The sequence below is a fragment of the Athene noctua genome, chromosome 6 (genome assembly GCF_965140245.1).
Source record: "Athene noctua chromosome 6, bAthNoc1.hap1.1, whole genome shotgun sequence".
NCBI classification, from domain to species: Eukaryota; Metazoa; Chordata; class Aves; order Strigiformes; family Strigidae; genus Athene; species Athene noctua.
In genome coordinates, this window is record NC_134042.1 from 40,801,509 (window position 1) to 40,823,459 (window position 21,951).

At 36.9% G+C, this 21,951-nt stretch overlaps 1 protein-coding gene across 1 annotated transcript in view; it reads left to right on the forward strand.

Moving 5' to 3' along the window:
• Nucleotides 1-21,951, forward strand: part of TECPR2 (tectonin beta-propeller repeat containing 2) — a 43,719-nt gene that overhangs the window by 14,628 nt on the left and 7,140 nt on the right. Inside the window, exons 11-17 of the mRNA XM_074908687.1 lie at nt 1,572-1,745; nt 3,961-4,141; nt 5,605-5,746; nt 7,072-7,312; nt 8,070-8,159; nt 9,029-9,262; nt 12,888-13,036. Of these exons, the coding sequence (XP_074764788.1) occupies nt 1,572-1,745; nt 3,961-4,141; nt 5,605-5,746; nt 7,072-7,312; nt 8,070-8,159; nt 9,029-9,262; nt 12,888-13,036 (1,211 nt within the window). The remainder of the gene's footprint in view (nt 1-1,571; nt 1,746-3,960; nt 4,142-5,604; nt 5,747-7,071; nt 7,313-8,069; nt 8,160-9,028; nt 9,263-12,887; nt 13,037-21,951) is intronic.

Genomic DNA, 21,951 nt, shown 5'->3' on the forward strand with positions numbered 1-21,951 from the left:
ACAGGTTCACGTTGCATTTTGGGAAGTTCTTGACATGCGTCTACCTGATTAAAGTGAACTTCAGAAGTAGCAGTTCAGTGGAAGGCAGAGATGAATGGAGAAGCCCTTGTCTAAACAAAACCTTGGGTTTTGATACAGAACTGTTTATGATTTCCAAATTTAAAATTCTTTTTGTTGTAAATGTAGGATGGGTTTGTGTATGGGTTTGTTTCTTGATTGGTTTTTGGGTTTTTTTAAATACTAAAGAAAAAAATCAATTTTTTTGTGCATTTGCACATAAGTTTTTGTTTTGGGTAGTTGGGAATGCAGATTATGTTGGGTTAAAATTAAACAGGTTTTGGTTATAAATTTGTATCGCTTTTGGCCTTCATGTTGTTTCAGGACTGGTGTGAAAATACACCTTTCTCAAATATTTTCTTTACTTAGACTCCTGCCTTGCCGCTACTTTTCTTCCCCTGTGATCTCTAAAAGCATATGTCAATTTTCCTCTTTCTGTAGGGGGAGATTTGCTCTCTGATTTAAGAAGAAAAAAATTTGCTATCTGTACCTGAGCTTTGTTATGGACAAAAAAATTTAGGAGTGGCTGTACTAAGTGAGATCATAGGTTCATCCAGCTTGGTACCTTGGTGGTCAAAAGCAGATGCTGGCAGAAAAGTAAAAGGAATGGGCTAGCATGTATGGTGTTTGCCCTTGGTAGTTTCTGACTGCAATTGTTGGTGGCTCAGAGGTCTCCTGGGCAAAAGGTTCTTCTCTGCATTTATTTAACCCTCAATTCCAGGAACTCACCCAGTTTTTCACTGAATCCATACAAATTTCTAACATCCACAGTTTCTCATGGATGTATTAACACAAGAGCATGTTAACCACAAACATCAAAATGTAATCAAATGCTACTTTGTGGAATTATTCAAAGGAAGTTAATATGACAATGTACTGCTCTGGTACAGACCAGCATGAATTCCAATCAGCAGTTAAGTCTGAAATTCTATTTGTTTTTCTGAGCTATCCTTGCTAGTTTGAGTGAGGGAAGAAGTTCTCAAGATGGATTTGTGCAGCTGCATTTCTGAGTTTTGTCTGTTGGTGACATGCTATGTAAGGAGCAGGTAATAGCAATGCCCCTTCATCAGGCGTTTGTCATTCATGAATGCTCCACAAAAGTTATGATTTACTTTACTAATACTACTGTTTTTTGTAAAAGGTGAACTTACTACCATTAACCCCTTTTATGTCTTCAGTCTCTTAATAGTAGGCTTATTTGGCTCTGACATGGAACTTGTTTTGTTTGCTAGTTTTCAGTGTATAACTAAGGAGGAGTGACTTTCATTTGGACATTTAAAAACTGCACCTGCTCTAATGGTAAATGCATTTCAGCAGTTCCTAGAGAAGTTGGCTACTGCTCTGGTCTTGCTTTTTTAAAAAAAAAATTATAAGCATTTTTAAATCTTGTGTTTTTGTTTAATGCTGCTGGTCTACCTTTCCCCTGACATTTGTTTAGGTTTAGGTAGAAGGAGTCGGCTCTTTCTGTTACAGTAATTGCTAAGTGATACTATGTTCTCTCTTAACTCATACAGGGGCTCTACTCTGGAAGATTGAACAGAAGACTAACAAAGCATTTGCTTGTGGAAAAGTAACTATAAAAGGAAAACGTCACTGGTATGAGGCTTTACCCCAGGCTGTATTTGTTGCTTTAAGTGATGACACTGCCTGGATTATCAGAACAAATGGAGATCTGTATCTGCAAACAGGTACCTGAATTAATTGCAGTCTCTTTGAATTTTTGTGGGCTAAGATAATTAGAATTCAAGTCTGTGGAATGATCGCAATTTGGTTTAAACTTCTATTCACAGCCAGGACACGGGGAAACTTTTTTATCTTGAGAAATGGTTGGAAACATTTGTGAGATTCTATGTAATTAGGAGGCTGGAAAGGCCACTTATTTTTTTGTGCCTTGTGGAGTACATAGAGTATAGAGAATTTATGACGTGGGAAGGATATGGGATAGATGCAGATAAATGGAAAAGGATTGCAGAAAATATTGAAATAATATTCTTTCCTTGAAAGTGGAATGGTACACTGAAACAACTGAGCTTTAAGTGGGTTTTCTTTTCTTGCTTTAAGGATTTTAACAAAGTTTTAAGAGAGACTTTGAAAGACAATGAGATAGTGTGTGGCTGCTCAGAAGAAATTCAGGTATGGAGGGACAGAGTAGAGGAAAGTAGAAGCTGTTTGTTTTGAAAATCACAGACCTGTTGTAGGTAAGAGTTATCACTTGATAATGAAAGGAAGGTATTCTGAGACAGAAGATCATAAAGTCCTTTGGAAGTATAGACAAGTGGTATGTATTTTCTGTGGTAGAGAAAGCAAAGCCGGTGGAGGAATGGAATGGGCTGTGGAGCAGCAGTCTTTGCAGTTGCCTTCTTGCTGAATGTGAATGAGGCAAGAATCAGAAAAAAAGATAGTGCAGTGGCAACTTTGAAATCATGGCCTTAGTTTTATCTGCTTCAGTGAATAGAAGAGGATGAATTTGAAAGGTGTTATGTAGAGAATATTCAGGCTCAATACAAGGAACCAGGATGAAGGATGGAGCTCCAGTCTTTAGAGTTAAGGGAGAAGAGTATCAAGGACTCTTGGGCATGTGGGCTTTGCACAGAGACCTAAGTTGGTAAGGAAAAATTACAAATAACATGATGGAGGAGTTACTGGAGAAGTAACAGAAGGTCTGGGTAAGGGGAAAACAGTAAGACACCCTGAAGCAGGATAACATCTCAGGGTGGCTATCAAAATTCTTATTTACCTTCCATTTAATTCTGGTAGTCTCCTGATTTCTTCTGTAGATTTAATTGCTGTACCACAATATAGAAATTCGTCATGATGAAGAAAACTGTTTAAATACCTAGCATTGTTTCAAAGATACTCTACTTGTAAATCATCTTCTTTTAATTAAGTGTAGTAGTTACAGAGAAATCAAGTGGCCTGCCTGCAGTGACATGCATATTGCCAACAAGCATAGATAGTGGTGATAAAGAATGAACTTTTGATGCCAGTCACACAGCACTGTGTGGAGGTTTGAATCAGTATTTTTCTTGATTACATCAGCTTACATCCTGCTGTTCTTAGGCTTCTAAATTTGTTTTTGATGCCAAAAATAAAGTCTCCGTCTATCTGTCTTTTTAGTGTAAGGCAACCAGTGATAATTGTTTCTCCAGGATCTTTTCATTCCCTCCACTGTCCTGTCTAACTTCTATAACAAAAGTGTGTGCTCAGAGGTTTGGAAACTAGCATTGCTCTTGTTATTTTAGAGTATCATGCAGATGAGTCTCTTCATACTTGCTTTGGCAGCATGAGAAGATTATGCAAAAGCTGCATCTCTTGAGGTGTTTCACATGCAGCCCTGTAAATCAAGCTTCAGTGTAATTGTGAAGAAGACATGTTCCTCTAGATTATATCTATAAATGTGTGCAAACTACCTGTAAATCTACCAGAACCTCTCTCCTTCTTTCAGTACTACACACTGTGGCATGGTCTTTTGTAGTTGCTCTGCTGCCACTATTCAGATCAGGTTTCCTCTCTCCCTGGCATGTTTTGGGCAAAAGTTCTTCCATTGCTGCCTTTTTCTTTGATGCTTCTGCCAAGTCTAATACAGGTTTTATAAATGGAGATCCCTGATACTGACGCTAGAGGGAGAAAAGGAACAGAAATGCTGGGACAGAACTTCTGTGCCCTGCAGGATATTGAAGGATATATAGTGTTTTATTTCTTAAAATATAAATTCAGCTATATCAAAGGAAATTATTAATAGTTTATAGAAAGAACAGTCAGTCAAGGAAATAGTGATCGAATGAGGAGTGTTAGCATGTCAGGGATATTCCCCTCCTCATTTTCTTTTGTTGAGTAGCTTTGTCTTTTTTAGTTGCAAAAAAACCAAAGTTTGTAAGGCAGTCCTTCTTTTTTGATTCCTAGGCCTGAGCGTGGATCGTCCTTGTGCCCGAGCAGTAAAGGTTGACTGCCCTTATCCACTGTCACAGGTTACATCCAGAAATAATGTTGTCTGGGCATTGAGTGAGCAGCGGGCCCTGCTATACCGGGAGGGAGTACGTAGCTTTTGTCCTGAAGGAGAACAATGGAAGAGTGATATTGTCAGGTATAATGACACTGTGGTGGGACAGTGTCATAACCAGAATGACACAAATAATTGTTTTCAGTGGTGGAACTCCTTGATCTTGGAAAAAGTGTTACCCGAACTTGTGTGTATACATGTATGTATATGTGTGTGTGTGTGTCCTGTAGTCTTTGTCCACACATATTCAGAAGAAGTGGTGGTTTTGTCTGATGAATGACAGCTATGTAATGAAAGAAATTGCTGTAAACAGAAGTGGTAACACAGTTAAAGCGAGTTTAAGAAAGTGAGAGCAGTTTTTAAAAGATCTTTATAATGTCTGTCAATATGACTTTTCTAATTAAATACTGTTTCTTTAATCTTTGCCATAATAGCTTTAATGAGCTCTCCAGATATTTGAGTGAATTTTTTCTGAGATTAAATCTCAGCACTTTCTTGGTCACCCACACAGCTGGATAATACTTTTCCACTTCCTAGTCATGGATTTTTGTAAATATTCTGTGTAGTTGGTATTTAGCTTTGTAGCTGATCCTACGCTTGCAATAGTTAGTTTGTGATAAAGTTAAAAGCACTGAGCGTTTACTGCTGGCTCTGAGAATCTAGAATATAGTCTCTTTTGTAACATCAGCCTGAAGCAAGTATAGGCAGAAATTCCAGTTTTTGTCGTCATATGATTTGATCTTCTACTGAATATCCTATTGTGAAGCTTTAACTTGTGTTACCACCCAGCCTGATACATGGCTCTTGGAAAGTCTAAGGACAGTTAGTGTCTTGTTCAGATCTGAAATTCGCATGTACTTTAATTAGTTTATTTAATGAAAATATCTGCTTGACCTACCCCTTAGGTACATTTGATGTTATTGAGCTTTGCATTAAAATTACAGAAAACAATCCCTATTTGTTCTTAAATCGTTGAGAAAAGTTCTCTGACACAAATAACATTGTTGGCTGCTTTTTAAATGTCTGATATGGTCACCTGATCCTGTTGACTTTTTGAGCTTGAAAATCGTGTACTTATACAGGAAACGTATTGTCCTAAACACAACATTTATGTTTGCCATAAAGTTAGGTTGAGTTTTCTATTTATGGTCCCTGAACTGCTAGTATTGTTCTTAGAAGAGGTTAAAGAAGTTGGAGGAGATGCATTTATGAAGCTGCTTTATCAAAATGTTAAAGAACACACATCTTTATTTCTTATTTACTGAACAAATTAGGTTTTGGTTAGTTTTATTGTTATGTATCCAAGTTTCAAATCTTGAGTGATCTTTAAAGAACTTACTTTTTTGTTGTTGAATGGGTTTTAGTTATGCAAACTAATAAAATCTGAATTACTGAATAACTGTGGAAATTTGAAATGTGGTTTTGAGCTTGGCCACACTGAGTTCAATCATTTTGAACTGCTGTTAACATTGTATTGGCTTCCTTAAAATACCATTAGCATAAATTTGAATTAAAGTTTTTAATTTTTTCCTTGTTTGCATTTCCAGTGAGATGCAAGCTTTGGAACCAGTGTGCATAACCCTTGGAGATCAGCAGACATTATGGGCTTTGGATATCCATGGAAATCTGTGGTTCAGAACTGGTATAGTTTCAAAGAAACCACAAGGAGATGATAACCATTGGTGGCAAGTAGGCATTTTTTTATTTTGCTTTCAGTTTAGTCTTTTACCTTGGGTTTATTATTTTCATTGTTCCCCCAGGAGATTCTAAGATAAAATTCAATGAATTGTTTGATATATTATAGCACTGTTTATTCAATATATTAAAACCACAGTGTGGCTATGGCTGAAATCCCTTTTCATCTCTGCTATAAAAAGAGAGGAAAAAGTCATCCCATGGTCATCCAGAGCAGTTTCACAGCTGTTTTCAAGAACCCAAGAAATGCTCTACCAGGCCATATGGTGCATGTAACTTGGTGTCTTAACAGCAGCCATAGGACACGCTGTTTAGGCAGAGTGTTTGACTCTGGCTGCTGAATGCAGTCTTTCTCTTGTCTTCCAGTACACAATCTTTTCCTTAGCTAGATTAAATAAATAATAAATAACCTTGCAAAAATGCTCTTATTACACATTTTTCCATTCAGTTGAGGTTTCTTTGAACCATGTGGAACTGCTTGCTTTAGTCAGAGATCATGCGGGTAAAAACAAAGTTACTGGAAGTACTCCCTGGTATTGATTTAGAATTCCTGACTCTCTTTTCCCCAGCTTTTCTTGTTTTCCCCAGAGTCAGGTGTGAGGGAGAAGGGGGTACAAAAACAGTTACACAGAAAACTTCTTTGTTTACATGTCTACCTAAGTTAAAAGAATTTCAGTTCAGGTGTATATATAATTTTTTCTTGCATGTGGGTGTCATGAGTAGCTTGGCTTTGAGGTCATTGGCAAACTGCTTTTCTTTTTGTGCTCTTAAGCATTTCCTTTCTAGGAGTATCCCAGAGTGCTGCCAACCTAGTTGTCCGTGACAAAACTTGGGCACTTGCTTTATTTAGACCTCCTCCTGCCTTATGAATTAAAATGCCCATGAGGTGGTTGTAAAGGAGTATTACATATAAGGTTTTGTGATGTGATTTAAATTGCTACACTATGCAAATTTCTCTCTTCCTTTGAGAAACTGAAAATTCACCTCTTAGTTTGCAGAGTTCAGCATGTTTTTAGGGGGAGAGAAGAGTCATCCCAAAACAAAGGGCTTTCTTAAAATGCAGAATTTAAAGTGGATTGTTTGGTAGGAGGGAGTTGTAAGCTGATGTTTAATATTGGTTCTGGTTTATTATCAGGACTTTTACTCAAAATGTACTGGTTTTATTTTTCCCTTCCTACACTTTGAAGGTTTCTAAACTCTTGGTAGATTTCCTGTATATAAAGTACACACATGTAAAAAACTTCTGATTAAAAATTCAGCAGTTCATCCAAAAGCTTACCTAATTATCAGGAATGCTTTTTTTTTTTTTCCCCCCTCAGGTAAGCATCACTGATTATGTAGTGTTTGACCAGTGCAGCCTGTTCCAGACGATAATCCAGGCAACTCACACAGTGGCAACAGCAGCTCAGGCGCCTGTGGAGAAGGTGGCTGATAAACTTCGAATGGCATTTTGGTCACAACAGCTTCAGTGTCAACCCAGCCTCCTTGGAGTTAATGGCAGTGGAGTCTGGATCTCTTCAGGCAAAAATGAATTCCATGTGGCAAAGGGAAACTTAATAGGTTGGTGTGCTTTTACAGCTAATATTTTTAAGTTAAGAAAAATAAGTAGAAGAAAGTAACTAACTACAGTTCTGTCACCACAAAAATTACCCATGGAGAGTAAGGGCAGCTTTAACAAACAATTCCATGTTTAAAAATGAAGTGATTCCTTAGCATTTGGTCTTAATACTTTGCCTTTTAAAGAGAAATATTTTTAATGGAAAATTAATTGTCCACAAGTGAACTGTGCAAGTTATTCCTTTTAGCATTTACACTTTTCTCTGGTGTGAGAAAGCAATCTTAAGCCATTGTGCCTGTTAGATCTAGCACAATGGAGCCTGGTTCATGTTCAGTGTGACTATGCAAAATGATAATGTTATGATTTTACAGTGATAACAGAGGAATTACTTTCTTTTTCTTGCTATATTTCTCAAAATAGAATTTTGATTTGGTACATATCTTTGATCAGCTGAATACTAAGAATAGACCTAGAACATTGTCTGTTTAACCTCATCACCAAAATTGGTCTCCTGTTGAAGACCATTAATCTTCTCCCTTCTTCTTTTCTGCATTCCCAATTTTCTGTATATGTGTACATATGTGTCAGTAGGAGGTACCCCCCTGCCCCCCAATATTTTCTTGAAAGATTTACATACCAAATCTTCTCTAGATGATATCTAGATTGCAATAGAATTTCTTTAAAATGTTACTACTTTAAAGAATAACAAATTTTAATAGAAAATTGTTTCATACTAATACCACTGTTCTCTTTTTCAAGGCACTTACTGGAATAATATTGTGCCTCGTGGTACTGCTTCTGCCACAAAATGGATTTTTGTGTTGGCTTCCATAGCTTCATCTAAAGAAGGTTAGTGAATCAACAATGCAGGCATATAATACTTGATTTTTAGATAGAGTGGAATTGATGGTGTAAGTAATTCGGGATCTTTAATTACTTTGAATTACTTTTAATTACTGAAATTTAATTACAGATTTTGGGTGCCTCTTCTGTATGCAGGGATCAAAAATATTTGAAGTAAGGTGGAAATACATCTGTAAAACTACTGAAGATAAAAAAGGCATATAATTCACTCTGCCACCTTTGGTGTGGAGTGGCATCCAACAGAGAAATGGGTAGTACTTTAGGAGCAGCAACTTCCTAAATTGCCGCAGCATGAATTGCCAGAATTTGTAATGTGAAATCTCGGAGCATCCTTTGCTGGAATGCCTATACTAACAAAGTACATCTCCTGTCAGTGCAGTTATTGCAGAAAAATTGCACGTTTTATCAGTAAAAGTACAACCATGCTAAGGAATTTAACTGCTAGTTACAATAGTTAGCAATTGTGTTATCTAAGTACACTAGCTTTACTGGCAAAAATGTGATTTGGAGCTGAAAAGGAATGCTGTTCTTCAAAGGCAATTATCAAGGATAAAGAAGACAAAAAGAATAAAGGGAAGTGATAGTACTCTATTATGTATGTTTTCTCTCTATTAGTTGCTTTAAATGAGATGTTTATTCACATGAGATCACTTACTACTTAACTGATTTGAGAAAAGAAGTATTTAGGTGCCCAAATAAGGGCTTGGGAGGCATATTTGTTCTTCAGAATCTTACCCTGTGTGAACATAGCTGAGACGCTTTGGTTTCGTCTTCATTTTTTCAGGAGCAGATGTGTAAGCTTTCTCTGAGTGGATTAGGAATTATTTTTAATAACAGAAATGCCCTTTCCATAGGAAGCTTTCTGTGGCTGTGCCAAAGCAACAAGGATCTGTTTTGTGTCAGTGATCAGAATCCTCAGTTTCGACCTTCTACGGTGCAGCTGCCACCAGAGGCTGAAATGGTGCACTACTCTGCCTGCCAGGATGCCATCTGGGGTTTGGATAGTCTTGGGCAGATATTTATCAGAACGCTTTCATCCAGCTGTCCAACGGGGATGCATTGGACAAAACTGGATCTCTCTCAACTAGGTATGACATTTTTATTGAGTAGATTACCTCTTCACTCTCTTAGCAGACAGCCAGTATTTTTCTTGAGAATTATCTTTTGGTTTACTGATATGGAATATTACATTTACTGGTTTAAATAGTACCTTACAATAATGGGCCTCATAGTAGAGGACTGTACGTAAAACGTCAGGAATGACTACAGCTTTCAAAGGATATTTCATTTAGCCTTTTGATGGAGACAGCCTGTTTACTGTTTGCAAGATACGTTACATGTGTTTGTCAGTCTGAGACAGCTCGGCCTGACACAGTGCTGTGCAGGGGTACCAGTAGCTTTAACTAGTCTAGTTCTTGTACTACAGTGTAACCATAGTCATGTGGTCCTGGGCAGTTCCATACACAAGGCCCTGAATTTTGTGGTTAAATGCATTCTTAATGGAGTGGCTGAAGCTTCATTAGGATCCTCTCAGGAAAAAATGATGCTCCAAGAGTTGCATCATCCATTAGCGTGATGCAGCTGATAACGCTCTTATGTTCAGCTTTATACTAATGTAATGATTCAGCGTAATGTTAAGAACATGCTGTTGGCTAGCTGCTCTTTTTATTTGGTTAGGCATAAGACCAAAGTTGTTGACAATGTTTTGATGATTCAAATATCCTCCCAGTTTGGCTCTGGGGAAATCAGGCCACTTGTCAGCTTCACCAGTAATATTCCAGTTAGATTTATTTCTTTTGATAGTCTGACTTAGACCATTATTATTGCGTTCCTGCTTTGAGAGAAGATAAAAAAAAATGAGACTATATACCATTCTTGCACCATTTTAAAAATAATTCAACTGTTGCAATTTTTCCATTTTTAATGGCAATACTCATGACTGGTCTGAGAATAGACAAGCAATTTTGACTTCAAGGTTAAGGAAAGGCAGACGCAGCTGACAGACTTTAGTTTCATGTGCAATTTTATTATACAATTTGTAATACTTCATGGCAAACTTTTAAAAATGGTGTCTTTTAAAATTAATTTGTTTGCCAGTTATACACCAGGTTTTCCAGACCTGAGGAACTGGTTTCAAATCACTCATAGTACCATAGTTTAAGCACTGCATGATGCCTTTTACCTTCACTGACCTACAGGATAGGTTTGTCCACACTATCTTTCTCATGTTGCTTAGTAGAGTTTAAAACCTTTCTTGTGATACCGTTGCTTTCCAGCAGTTTAGATAATAACTGTTTAACTGAAATAATAAATAACTTACTGCTATTGTCTAAAAATCTCAAAGCATTCATAAAGGAAATCAGTGTAATTGGTGCTATCTGACTATAATATCTGGCTTGTGAACTTAACCAGTTCAGAAGTTCAAGCTTTACATTCAGCTGTTCCTGTTAGCTTCGCAGCACACGGTGGTGGTGGTATTGCAGAAATCCAGGGTCAGGAAATACTTCAGATACTCCACTTTACCTGTCACTGTGTATTAATACTCAAGTCTGAAAATGTTTTAGGCATTTTCGTCCATTTGAATGCATATGGTAGATCACTGCTGACAAGATAGTGCAATATCCATGTTTATAAGAGCCTTTATTTGCTCTAATGGGGCTGAAGAAATTGGCGAGCTGTTTTTATTGTTCAAGTGTATGTTTAAGTTTATTCTTGACACATTAGGACTGTAATTTGAGGAGGAAATAAAAAAACAGGCAAGTTGCTGTAAAATGCAATTCAGAATTCTGTATGGAAGTAATGGGGTTGCCAGCATTAATGGTAAAATACTCGTGTTGGTAGTATCTTCCTCTTGCCTTTACACTATGTACTGGGAGTAGTATCTACTAAATTATTTTGCTTAGGGTTCCACTATTGGTATCAAGGTTTCTAAGCACAGCAGAATGACCTTTAGGTTTGAACAATAAACAATGCCCCTGAATCGTGCTGCTTTTTCTAAACAGTGGATGAATGTGGTTAGCATGACCTTCTCCTAAGATAAAAACAGTAAGTGGGAGGAAGAAACCCCAAAACATTTACATAAGAGCTGCCTTTTTAAATATCAAATTGTACTGTAGACGTAAATAATACCAGCTATGCCGAGTAGGTGATATGTGATTCCATGTTTGAGTGCTCTGATGCTTGTTTGGATCATAACATTTCAACAGCTGAGACATCATGTGATAAAGCCATTACTTTGAGTCATACTTTGTTAGAAGGAATAATTAGGTTTTAAGTAAGATTTTTACTTTGTAGCTAAATGTCAAGCCCCTGCTTGTAAAAAGTTGTTATAGTTGTTGTTGTTACAGTTGTTCTTATACCCAGCAGAAGTTTTTGTGTATAGTTTTGTCATTTATTTTTAATATGAAGCTGCATGATTAAAGGAAATTTTGGAGTGAGATGAATTAATTTGAATTCCTATAATTCAGAAAGCTAAATCATTTTGGTTAATGAGAAGATCTGTTTACTATTACAGATAACTAAAAGATGAAGTTGTGTAGTCCTGTTGTTCCCTGTTCTTTCCCTCTGCAAGCTTAATGATGGAGTATTGCCTGCTGCAGAAATAAATGCTTTAAATTTGTACTCTGTGGGATAAAATTGCACCCCTCTCTTTAAGGAATGCTGTATATGGTGCACTTTACATGGATTTGTTGCCAGATTTCACATCACCAGAGAACTGTTACCAAGAATGGGATATCCCAAGCAGCACTGGCATGTTCAATCAAGCAGCAAGGCCTATTTTTAGTCTGTAGTTTGGAGTCTGACCAGAGCATTCCTTCTGTAGTATATCTGTACTCATTGGGTCCCTCTTTCTGTAGAACATGTTTTCCATTACTTAGCATTGTGTTGTCCCAGCACTGGGAGGAAAAAAAAAAATCAAATGTTACATATCAGATGGCTATTTTAAAATGAGTGTGAAAGAGTACAGTTGACAGTTAACTAGCAGTTCTTTTTAGTCTAAAATATCAGGTATGCTTCTCTACTATCTTTGCAAACTTGGAATAGCAAGATTGATGGGTGCGATTGGGTATGCAAAAAAACCCCACCCCAAAATTCCAAAATGTACTTATTTGGGAGCTTTGTTTTCACTGTGCTGACTTACATAGGGTTGAAGTACTGGAGCACTTTTGAGATAGGTGTAATGAATATGCACACTGTTGAATATAAATCCATTTGAAAATCAGCTCCTTTATTTACAGATGTGACACTGGTATGTTAATAATGAAATGTCTAATCCATATTCTCTCATATTTTTAAAGTGCTGGTAGCATTAGGAATGTTCTTTGCTGAATGTATTAGCAGATCAGTACCTTTAAAACTATAAGCACAGCCCGCTACAGAGAAAAGTTCACATTAGGTCATGTGAAAGTTTGTCTAGGCACTGATAATATTTGTCACAGAATGTTTCCTTGCTTGAATTCAGTTATTTTAATAGCATGTTTTTAGTATACTTTAGAAATTGCAGTATCCTATGACTAAAACATTTATTTTTAGATTTAAGAGAAATACCTTCATACACTACCTGTTGGCTTTATTCACAAGTTATATTAAGTTTTAATAATTTTTAAGTGACTGTTTAATGCTAGTTTAATACAATTGAATCTAAATAAATTCTCATTGGTAGCTGAATTTGAAAGGAAAATGCTGGGTAGCTAATAGTCTGTTTGTTATTAGGTGCTGTAAAGCTGATCAGCTTGACCTGTGGAAATCAGCATGTCTGGGCCTGTGATACCAGTGGTGGCATTTATTTCCGTGTAGGAACTCAGCCTCTTAACCCAAGTTTGATGCTTCCCGCATGGATAATGATTGAGCCACCCATACAGGTAAAATGTTGATTACAATTCTTTGTAACACAGTGGTTTAGTTCTATGCATTTGAAAAAGAAGAGTTTTAGCACTCATGGAAAACAATAGAGCCAGATTTTAAATGTGTAACTTAAACATGTGGGACCAAGTTTTGAATTCTGCAGGATTTCTCTCTCAAAACAAAACCAAAACCAAACAGAAAACTAATCCCCCAGAGTCTGTATAAAATACTCTGAATATGCTGCCTTATCACTATAAGTCATCCCAAATTAATAGGTACAAATAATTTTTTTTTTTTCAGAAGTGGAGGTTTTTGTTTTCTATCCTTAATGAAACTTTACTCTTTTCATAACACAGCAACTTTATAGGCATGTAGTAGAGTGCAACCTTGAACCTTACACGGCATACCTGCTCAATGCTAGCCAGGGGGCTGGACTGGCAAACGGCACAAAGCAGAGTGTGTGGGGAGGCTCTGCTCAAGTGGCATGGTGCTGAAGTGCCTGCCTCCCTCTTCATCCTCACCCTCATGAGTCTGGGATGCTTGCCAGCATGCTGTGCCTGGATTTAGGGATTTATCATCCAGTGCTTAGTAAATGTGCAGTACCATTGCACCGCTTCTCCCTTGTTCCCAGAATGGGAAAACTTTATATCCTTTCTACCTGCGAGCTGAGAGGATCATAGTGGAAACAAGCCTCCTAAAGTACCCTGGAAGCATCTTTGCTGAATATAGAGAATGGACAAAATAGGTTTCTCCAGTGTCTGTTTTCTTTTTTAATCTCTCCTTTAAACCTCAGTGCTTGCTTTTGTTGCCGCTGTAATACTTTGTAAGTTAAACTGTGAAATGGGAGTAATTTCTGTGTCATAGGTTGGAACTGCTGTAATGGAGCTGACCTCTGAGTACTGATTTCATTCTTTGCTCCTTGGCACGAAATCACTTGAACTGTCTGCTGATCTAGCATAGTAGCACTGGATGTGTTTGCATACTTGATTTACATTTTATAATGTTACAGAATTTCTCTTGAAGATTTTGACATGTGTGGAACTTTTGAAAGGACATATTAAGAAATAAAAGTAAACTCGTGGCAGTTGATTTGCAATAGTTTATTTGGTTTTTACATCATTTGCTACTAGTTCTGCCTGTCTCTCACCAGCCAATTATTAGCTCCTTCTGCAAATCTCAGGGTGTGACAGCAAAGAAGGGCAGGGAAGGGGGGACATGAAACTGCAGATTTGCATCCCATCAGTTCGCAGAGCACTGGCAAGACTTGTTCTGTGCTGGGAATGTGGTCAGTCAGACCTGAAGAAATGGCACCTTGTTTTGCAGAACAGACAGAGAAATAAGTACCAGTATCACTTGCAACAAGGGCTAGATTACACTGCTCATTCTTTGAGTGCTGCCAGTGGGTCCTTCTGGATAATCTGTGAGACAAATTTTCCCTGGTAACGGGGTAGGGCAGCAGGAAGAGGAGACTGAGGATATGGGTGATGATGTCTTCTATAAGGATAGTCTTCTTAAAAAGGGGGAAAACACATTCCAGGATGGGTTTCACTTAAACTGAGTTTGCCAAGAGACAGAGAGAATTAAACGTGTAGTATTTTCTTAACAAAGATTTGTCTATCCAGGAAAATAGCCCAAAAAGCTGTTTTTCTACACTGATACTATTTTGTCTGTACTAAGTGCATTCTCTACTCCTCTACTGAAGTAGATTAAACTACTCAATACAAGACATTGGAATTTGCTGTGGCTCACTATTTAGCAGTGACTTCCTGATGTAGAAAGTCTTTTAAGTGGACAAAGCTGAAAATAAAATTATATCATATTAGCTTTTCAAAGAAGCTGGGTGATGTTGCCTTCCAAAATGATAACCACCTGATAGCCAGAGCAGTGTCATTCTCTTGTTATCTTGCCAACATCTGACATTGCAAATGTAATGGGTCAATATGAAGGGACAAAAGTTCAAACATTGCTTGCAGAGAAAGATGAAAACTCATGGGTTACATGCTCATTTTGAGACGATTCCAACACATTAAAACAAGTCATTAAAGTACTGAAGGAGCAGCCATTCATGCTTTTACAAAGGCTTAATGCAAAATAAGAAAATACGTGAACTTGAAAATTATTTCCAAATGCTTAGTGTTTGGATAACAAATATAACATGATGGCTGAAAAGTGGACATTTCCGTCCACATGGACATCCGTCAATATTTGCTTTTTAGCAGCACTGTACTGTTCTCTGTCCCTTAACTGATGTTGGCACAGTTCATGCTGCTTCACTTTATCTTCAGAACAACAGAAATACTGTAAGAAATATTTGTGAATGATTCAGTCTTTTCTTTTTTTTGAAGGAAATCAAAATTGCCTTTCACTTGCTTTAAGTACAGGAGTATTCTCAGATAACGTAATTTAAAACCAGCTATGGATATTTCATTCCCTAGTAAATGTCAGAGCCAATATGACTTGCCATATTCCAGATCTCATGACTCATGAGCAGCTTGAGAGCAGCTACAGACTCTGCTTTTATGGTGTCGCTTCTTGTTAAAGGAGTGCTGCCATTGCACATCAACCATCTTTGCACACCTTCACAAAAATATTCAGAGACAATAGTTTTGATGAGATTTTACTCATGCTAAAAGCAGTGATTATAATTTAAGTTCAGTCTTTGCTCTGCAGTGCTGTATGTTTTGTTTTAGTCTAGATTTTTAAAAAAAATTCTTGCTTGTTACTCTTCCCTTTGTAACACCCTACTGTGGTATCTCTTGAGATGAAAAACGTTTTATGTTCTTTGCCCTCCCTCTTTATTTTATCCAACGCTTCAGAAGTGGTTGATAACATCATTACAGTATCTTGAGCAGTAATAGTTTATATGTAGATGTTTTCTGTGCTTCATCCATTCTGTTCTGCAGTCTTAGAAGTCAAAATAATTACGTAGTTAAGCAGCTTTTTGGAAGCTGCTTTAAGGACATTTACAAAGCTGATCAAAATTCTTTGATGAAATTATTTTAGTCCAGGAAATAGAAAGTGGTTTTCATTCTGTTGTTAATATACAGGATAAAACTATTATCTGCTGTAGCATGTCTCAATACACATTACATTTAATTTTTAAAAAATGAGTAGGAAATACAAATATTGTTTATGTAGATACTACAAAGTATGTTTCTATATATGTGTATATTTGTGAAGATTTAATGCTTTTCAGATTCCTGGCCTAAAAGAATAATAATTTTAAAGAAAATATAAAACAAATATAGTCAGTAAGACTAATTTGGGTGAACATGGAGTAGAAATTGATCAAAAGTTTAAAATCATCAAATTGCTTTAAAAGGTCCCCAGAAGATGAATGCTTGTTTAAAAGAATTCTTTCAAGATTTCAGACAACATCTGATCTTGAGAAACACTCACTTCCTACAAATACTACTTAACATAAAAACTGGTCTTAAGAACCACCTTGTCAGATTTACATTAAGGGATCTATCAGATAAGCAGAACTGTATTTAAGAGGATTAAAGGAAACAAAGATCAGAACAAGTATTTGTAATGAGTGAACAATCATCTTTTGCTTCTAAACAGTCTTACTCTAAAAATAGGTTAAAACATTTTATTAATTATCACTTGCTTAATTTCTACTCCTTGGTGTTTTTTAACCAAAGTTCATAGAGAATAGGACTGAAAAAGCAATTTTACTAAATTGAGAGGTCTGTTTAATTATCTCCATAGCTTGTACAAACTGTGGAGTAAAAAGGGTTTATTTAAAGAAATGTTTGCTGTTTGGCTATTGTATCAGGCCTTCATTGATCCCTTGTAGTTCCTAGGATCTCAGCAGAAGAGTACCTAGTCTGCCATAAAATGGTCTCTTGCAGTCTGTGCATTCCAGGTTAGAGAAACCTTTGATTTAGTACTCTTCGTGTATACGACCTAGTAATTGTCACTTTATATTTTAAGCTTGGTATCATAGGTAAGAGAAGATAATCAAAATTCTTACTGATCTAGGAGGACCTATTTTTTTCTCACACACACACCCCCTCCAAAAAAAAAGAAAAAAAATTGCAGTTCACACTTTCACTGTCATTCAGAATTGTTAAAACTAGCAAATGGTAGTTAAATTTCCTAAATTTCAAATTATATTTTTATCTGTAATTCTGCAAAATCAATACACATTAGATTTAATGTCTTTTCGATACGTTCCTTTTTCTTAATCTGTGTTCAGTGTAAGGAGGTTGGTTGTGCCTTACAGACGTGTGGTGACTTGTTAGAAATGTTTGTCATGATCTTTGTTTCATTTTCTCTATTTAAATACAATTCTGTTTACCTTACAGAACACTTAATGCAGATCTGGAGATTTTCTTCTTCTGCCATCTGCCTGCCTTTGCATTTTTCAGTGAGATTTCTGTTATTATTAAGGCCAGTTTGGTGTTAAGTGGTACTTACAGGAGTAAGTGATGAGCACTCCTCATGGTCAGATTTTGCCACTACATCTTTTTTGGTAGGTGCCAAAATCAAGGCTGAAAGGTAGGAAGGGTTTCTTTGAAATAATCTTCAAGGATAGGATATTTGGAGGGGGAGAGGTTTTTCTGTTGAAAATGCTTTTTAACTTCAGAATCATCCATGCTACTTTTGAAAGTACTACTACCTGTGGAAAATTCTGTCCTTTCAATGCATAATTCACATCACCGTTCTTTTCAAGTCTGATTGTTTTCACTAGCACAGACTAGCTTGCATTACCTAGCTGTTGCACAGATATGTTTCTGAGTTGCAATGAGTGCTGCTTTGGAGTACTAAGATGAGATGCAGAGTATGTATTTTATTAGATCAATTCTGCTTAGGTTGGAGAGGTAATAGATTCATTAAACCTTCTGGTTATCTATAGTTAGTCTGTTGTTCCATGTATCTGTACTCATGTGACGCCTCATGAAGACATCAATAGGGAGAGGATTTTACTGGAGGACTGCATGTTTCAAGATGATGTAGAGAAAAAACTATGTTTGGCAGTAGTCAGAGCAGCTGTATCGAGGCAGGTTGCAAATAAGGAGATCAAAGCTGCTGCTGCAGTCTATTTTGTTTAGCTGACTTAGAATGCCATGATGTTTAAGTTCGGATGTGTACTATTCTTCAGAGGCATGCCTTTCTTAAGAAATTATGAGTTACAGAAAAGGTGCTTTACATACTGAAAAAGTGCAATTCCAGCATTTTTACTAAAGTTGCCTCACACCAATTCCATTGCTCAGCTCAGTGCTTTTTATCTTCTTTTTTGTTGCTAATTAAGAAAACTGTTGTTACTATATTTCACTGTATTTTTCTGCTTTGGAGTTTTAGCCTTCTGATATTTGTTTTAAGGAATTGCTATCGCTATGTTCAGAAAAGCGGCCATGTAGCCTGTCACATTAGATAGCAATTATTATCAGTACCAGAAGCTTCAGATCACAAAAAGTGCACAAAATTAGATACACCCAGAAAACTGAGTAGGCAATCCTTCTGTATCCTCTTGAAATATGACCTCAAGGTGGTATAGTTGTTTTTTGACAAGACTAATTTACACTGAAAAAAAAAATGTTAGAAGGAGAACCTTCTGTTTTCATACTTCCATTTGTTCTGTACTAGAAACATCCTCACATCTCCACTCTTCTAATGTGCCCGTATTTTAGTTAGCTAACACAGAATTATAAGTTTGTTTAATTTTCAGAGAGATTAAGAAATATATTTAACATTCAGTTGGGTAAATAAAATAACTACAAGTATCATTGAGTTTTGAGAGTAGTTCAAAGTTACTCTATTTAACAATGTAATGGTGTAAAAATTCATGGGTAAAGGATACGTTTTTAGCAAGCATGTGCCTTGGTTTCAGTGGAACTGCTTATATGATAGGGATAGCCTGAAGTATTTAATAAATAAGAGTCCTGGAAAAGTGATTTGGAGAGTCAGTCATAAAAAATTACTTGTGCAAGTATAAACTAAGAGTTTGGGGGATTGTTTGTTTGTTTCAGTTTCATTAAAGCTACGTCTGCATTTTCTGAATTCTGGTTATAGCAGGTTTTTTGGGGTTTTTTTGTGTGACTGAACTTCAGCTTGCTTGATTTTAAAAGCGGGGGGGGGGCTGGATCCAGCTGACAGGTTTGTAATTGGGGGCTTAGCTTTTGTGAAGTAAATTGAGACAGCAAGTGTGGGTGCTAAGCTCAGAGTGTATGGTCAGTGAAGAGAACTTCAGTGAGCCAAGAAGTCTGCACAGAGTAAGGAGACACCCTGCAATAACTGTCGGCAGGTCAGACCCTTTGACCTTGAATTAGGAGCTTGGAGGCTCCTCCCCACCGTGTACTACTGTCTCCCTATTTTATGATGATGTAAACAGATGAGGTGCTAACGACCTCACTTTGCAGACCAGCTTAGGGATCAGTTGCCTTCCCAGGGAGCTGGAGGGCTGGGTTGTGGTGCCTCTCCGGCTCAGCTGACCCTTCCTACAGAGCTGCTAAATTGTCTGGTCTATAGGAAGACCCTGTCTACTGAACCCAAATCTATGAAACCTGAAAGTTAGCAAGGCAGAGGAGGTTGGACTACACAGTCTAGCAAATGGATCATTTATCTGGGAAGCAGTGACCTTATTTCTGATCCCTGACCCCTGGGCTACTATTGTTTTTATCCAGTAGTTTAACACATTGCATAGCCTTGTATTTGGGGGTCATACTTTACCTGGGACCGTACTTAGTCCAGAGCTTTAGCACTGGATGCCTACTACTGAATGCATTTCCAGTGTTCCTGTGGCTTACAGGATGTATTTTGCATCCTCATGGATTGTAACTTTACAGACTTGATCAATATTTGTTGACTTCTTTTTTTTTTTTACTCCCTCCCTGAGTTCATGGGGTTATCTTTTACAGGTGTTTTAGATCTTTTCCCCCCTCTGGTTATGTAAATGAATTTAAATGAATTGTAACAGATAAAGGTTTTATGCATTTGTTCACGAAGCAGTGCAATAATGAAATGGGAGTTTCTGTTACTGCCAAAGGTGTGTGGTGTTTTTGTCACAAGCATGGTAAATGACATGGACAAACATTAAAAAGCAAAATGGCAAAAAAACCAGCAGTTTAATTAAAATTGTTAGAGCAAAGCAGAGCTGAGTCTGATGTTAAAACCACATGGGTGTTTCTACCTTACAAAAATGCTTTACTTTCCTTGGTATTCAAAAGCTAGAGAGGTGCACTTTACTGGCATACCCTGTGTGAGAGGGTGTTTTACTGATGCTCATTAAAAGTGTGTTTTTTAAAAATGAAGCAAAAAAATGTGTTGGTTTCTCAGAGCTATGCTTATGCAAGGTTTTTATTATGTTGTTAATACGCTAAATTATGTTGTTTCATGGGAAGTTGTTGCACATAATGTTTATTTAACATACATTTCTGTAAAAACTTAGCTGTTCTTGTCCTAATAGTTAAATTTTTCAGTATGTTATTAAAAATACCTGTAGTGGTAATTACAGACAGTTTATCATCTCCTACATATAGTTTATAAATTTAGGTATAAGACAGTGTGGCTAGAAGACAACTGAGCAAACCTGTAGTTTGTATGGTCTTTAAAGTGATTGCATTAAATTTTAATTATTTTTTCTAATTTCTTTTAAGGAACAGTTATACCTTGAAAGTATTTTATGGTTCTGTTGAGCTTTACCATGTTGAATAGTCATATGGGTTTGGTATGGCATCAAATCCTAGAAGAGGTCATATGCTATAGTCTCTTCCATATTTCTGCAAGAAGAACCCTTGGAATAAAAAACTGAGTTAACAAAGGAGAGGTCAAGGAATTAAGTCCTTGCCTTTGCCTTTTCTTCCTGATTGTGCTAGCCATAGACTGGAGATACTCAACTAAGGCTCTCATCTGTTTATTCACTCAAGGCTGAAAGTGGGGGAAAGGGTCATTTTGTTGTTCTAAGCTTCTGAGGAAAATAGTGCTCCAGTTTATCAGTCAATGAATAATACTCTTTTTCTGACAATTCAATGTCGGCATTACTGAATAACACGTAGCTTCCAGGAAGACTAAACATAGCTTCGTAAACTTTCCTGCTCTTGTATATTGCCTTGAACTTCTCTACAGAGAAAGAAGGAGCTTTTAATTTAGCAAGCCATTCTCCTCAAAGTCTGAATGTAAAATGTTCTGGTCAATACCACTCTTACATTGCTTGTGCTTTCTTGCTATCTCTAATGCTTGAAGTGCTTTACAACCTTTCTTCAAATGGAGCTCAGAAAATAATAGGAAAATAGTTAGGCCTGTATTCTTTGTTATTCTAGTTAATAGGGTCTGGATATCTGTTAGCCATGAAAATAGTCAGATAAGTCTGATACACAGATAATGCTCGACAGTATAGAAGTATTTTGATCTAACCTTCTTACTGCCTGGTCTGGACCAGCTGAAGGTGTTTCTGATTTGTCTGTTGAAGGTGAGGACAACATTTGTGCTGCTTGTAGCCACCAACCTATTATAAAAAGGATTGGGCTTGGGCAGACTGAGTCTGTTTAATCTTCCTTATCCTGAATATTTGCAGCAGAACAGAGATAGTGGAGGTCTGCTGATACATGGATTCAGTGCTCAAGAACTGACGTGGAAAATGTTCTGATGCCTTTTTTGTGTGCATGTGTTTGTTCTTTCTTCCTGGACAAGGAAGTTGAACCACTGTACTTTGAGTTCAGCCATGCCTGAAGCAGTTACAAGAAGTCAAAACTTTTGAAGGGGGGGGGGGGGATGGATAGGATGACTGCATTAGTTTTTACTTTTAATTTTGTTTGTTGCTATTATTTAAGTTAAGTTCTCACACTGAAGCTCATTTCTCTGTGGCTTGCAGAAAGGAAATGACTTGCACAAAATTATAAAGCTAATGGACAACTTTATAACTTAAATATGTTTAACGTAGACAGTATTTCTTGATATCATTTAACAATTTGCTGGTTAAGTGCTT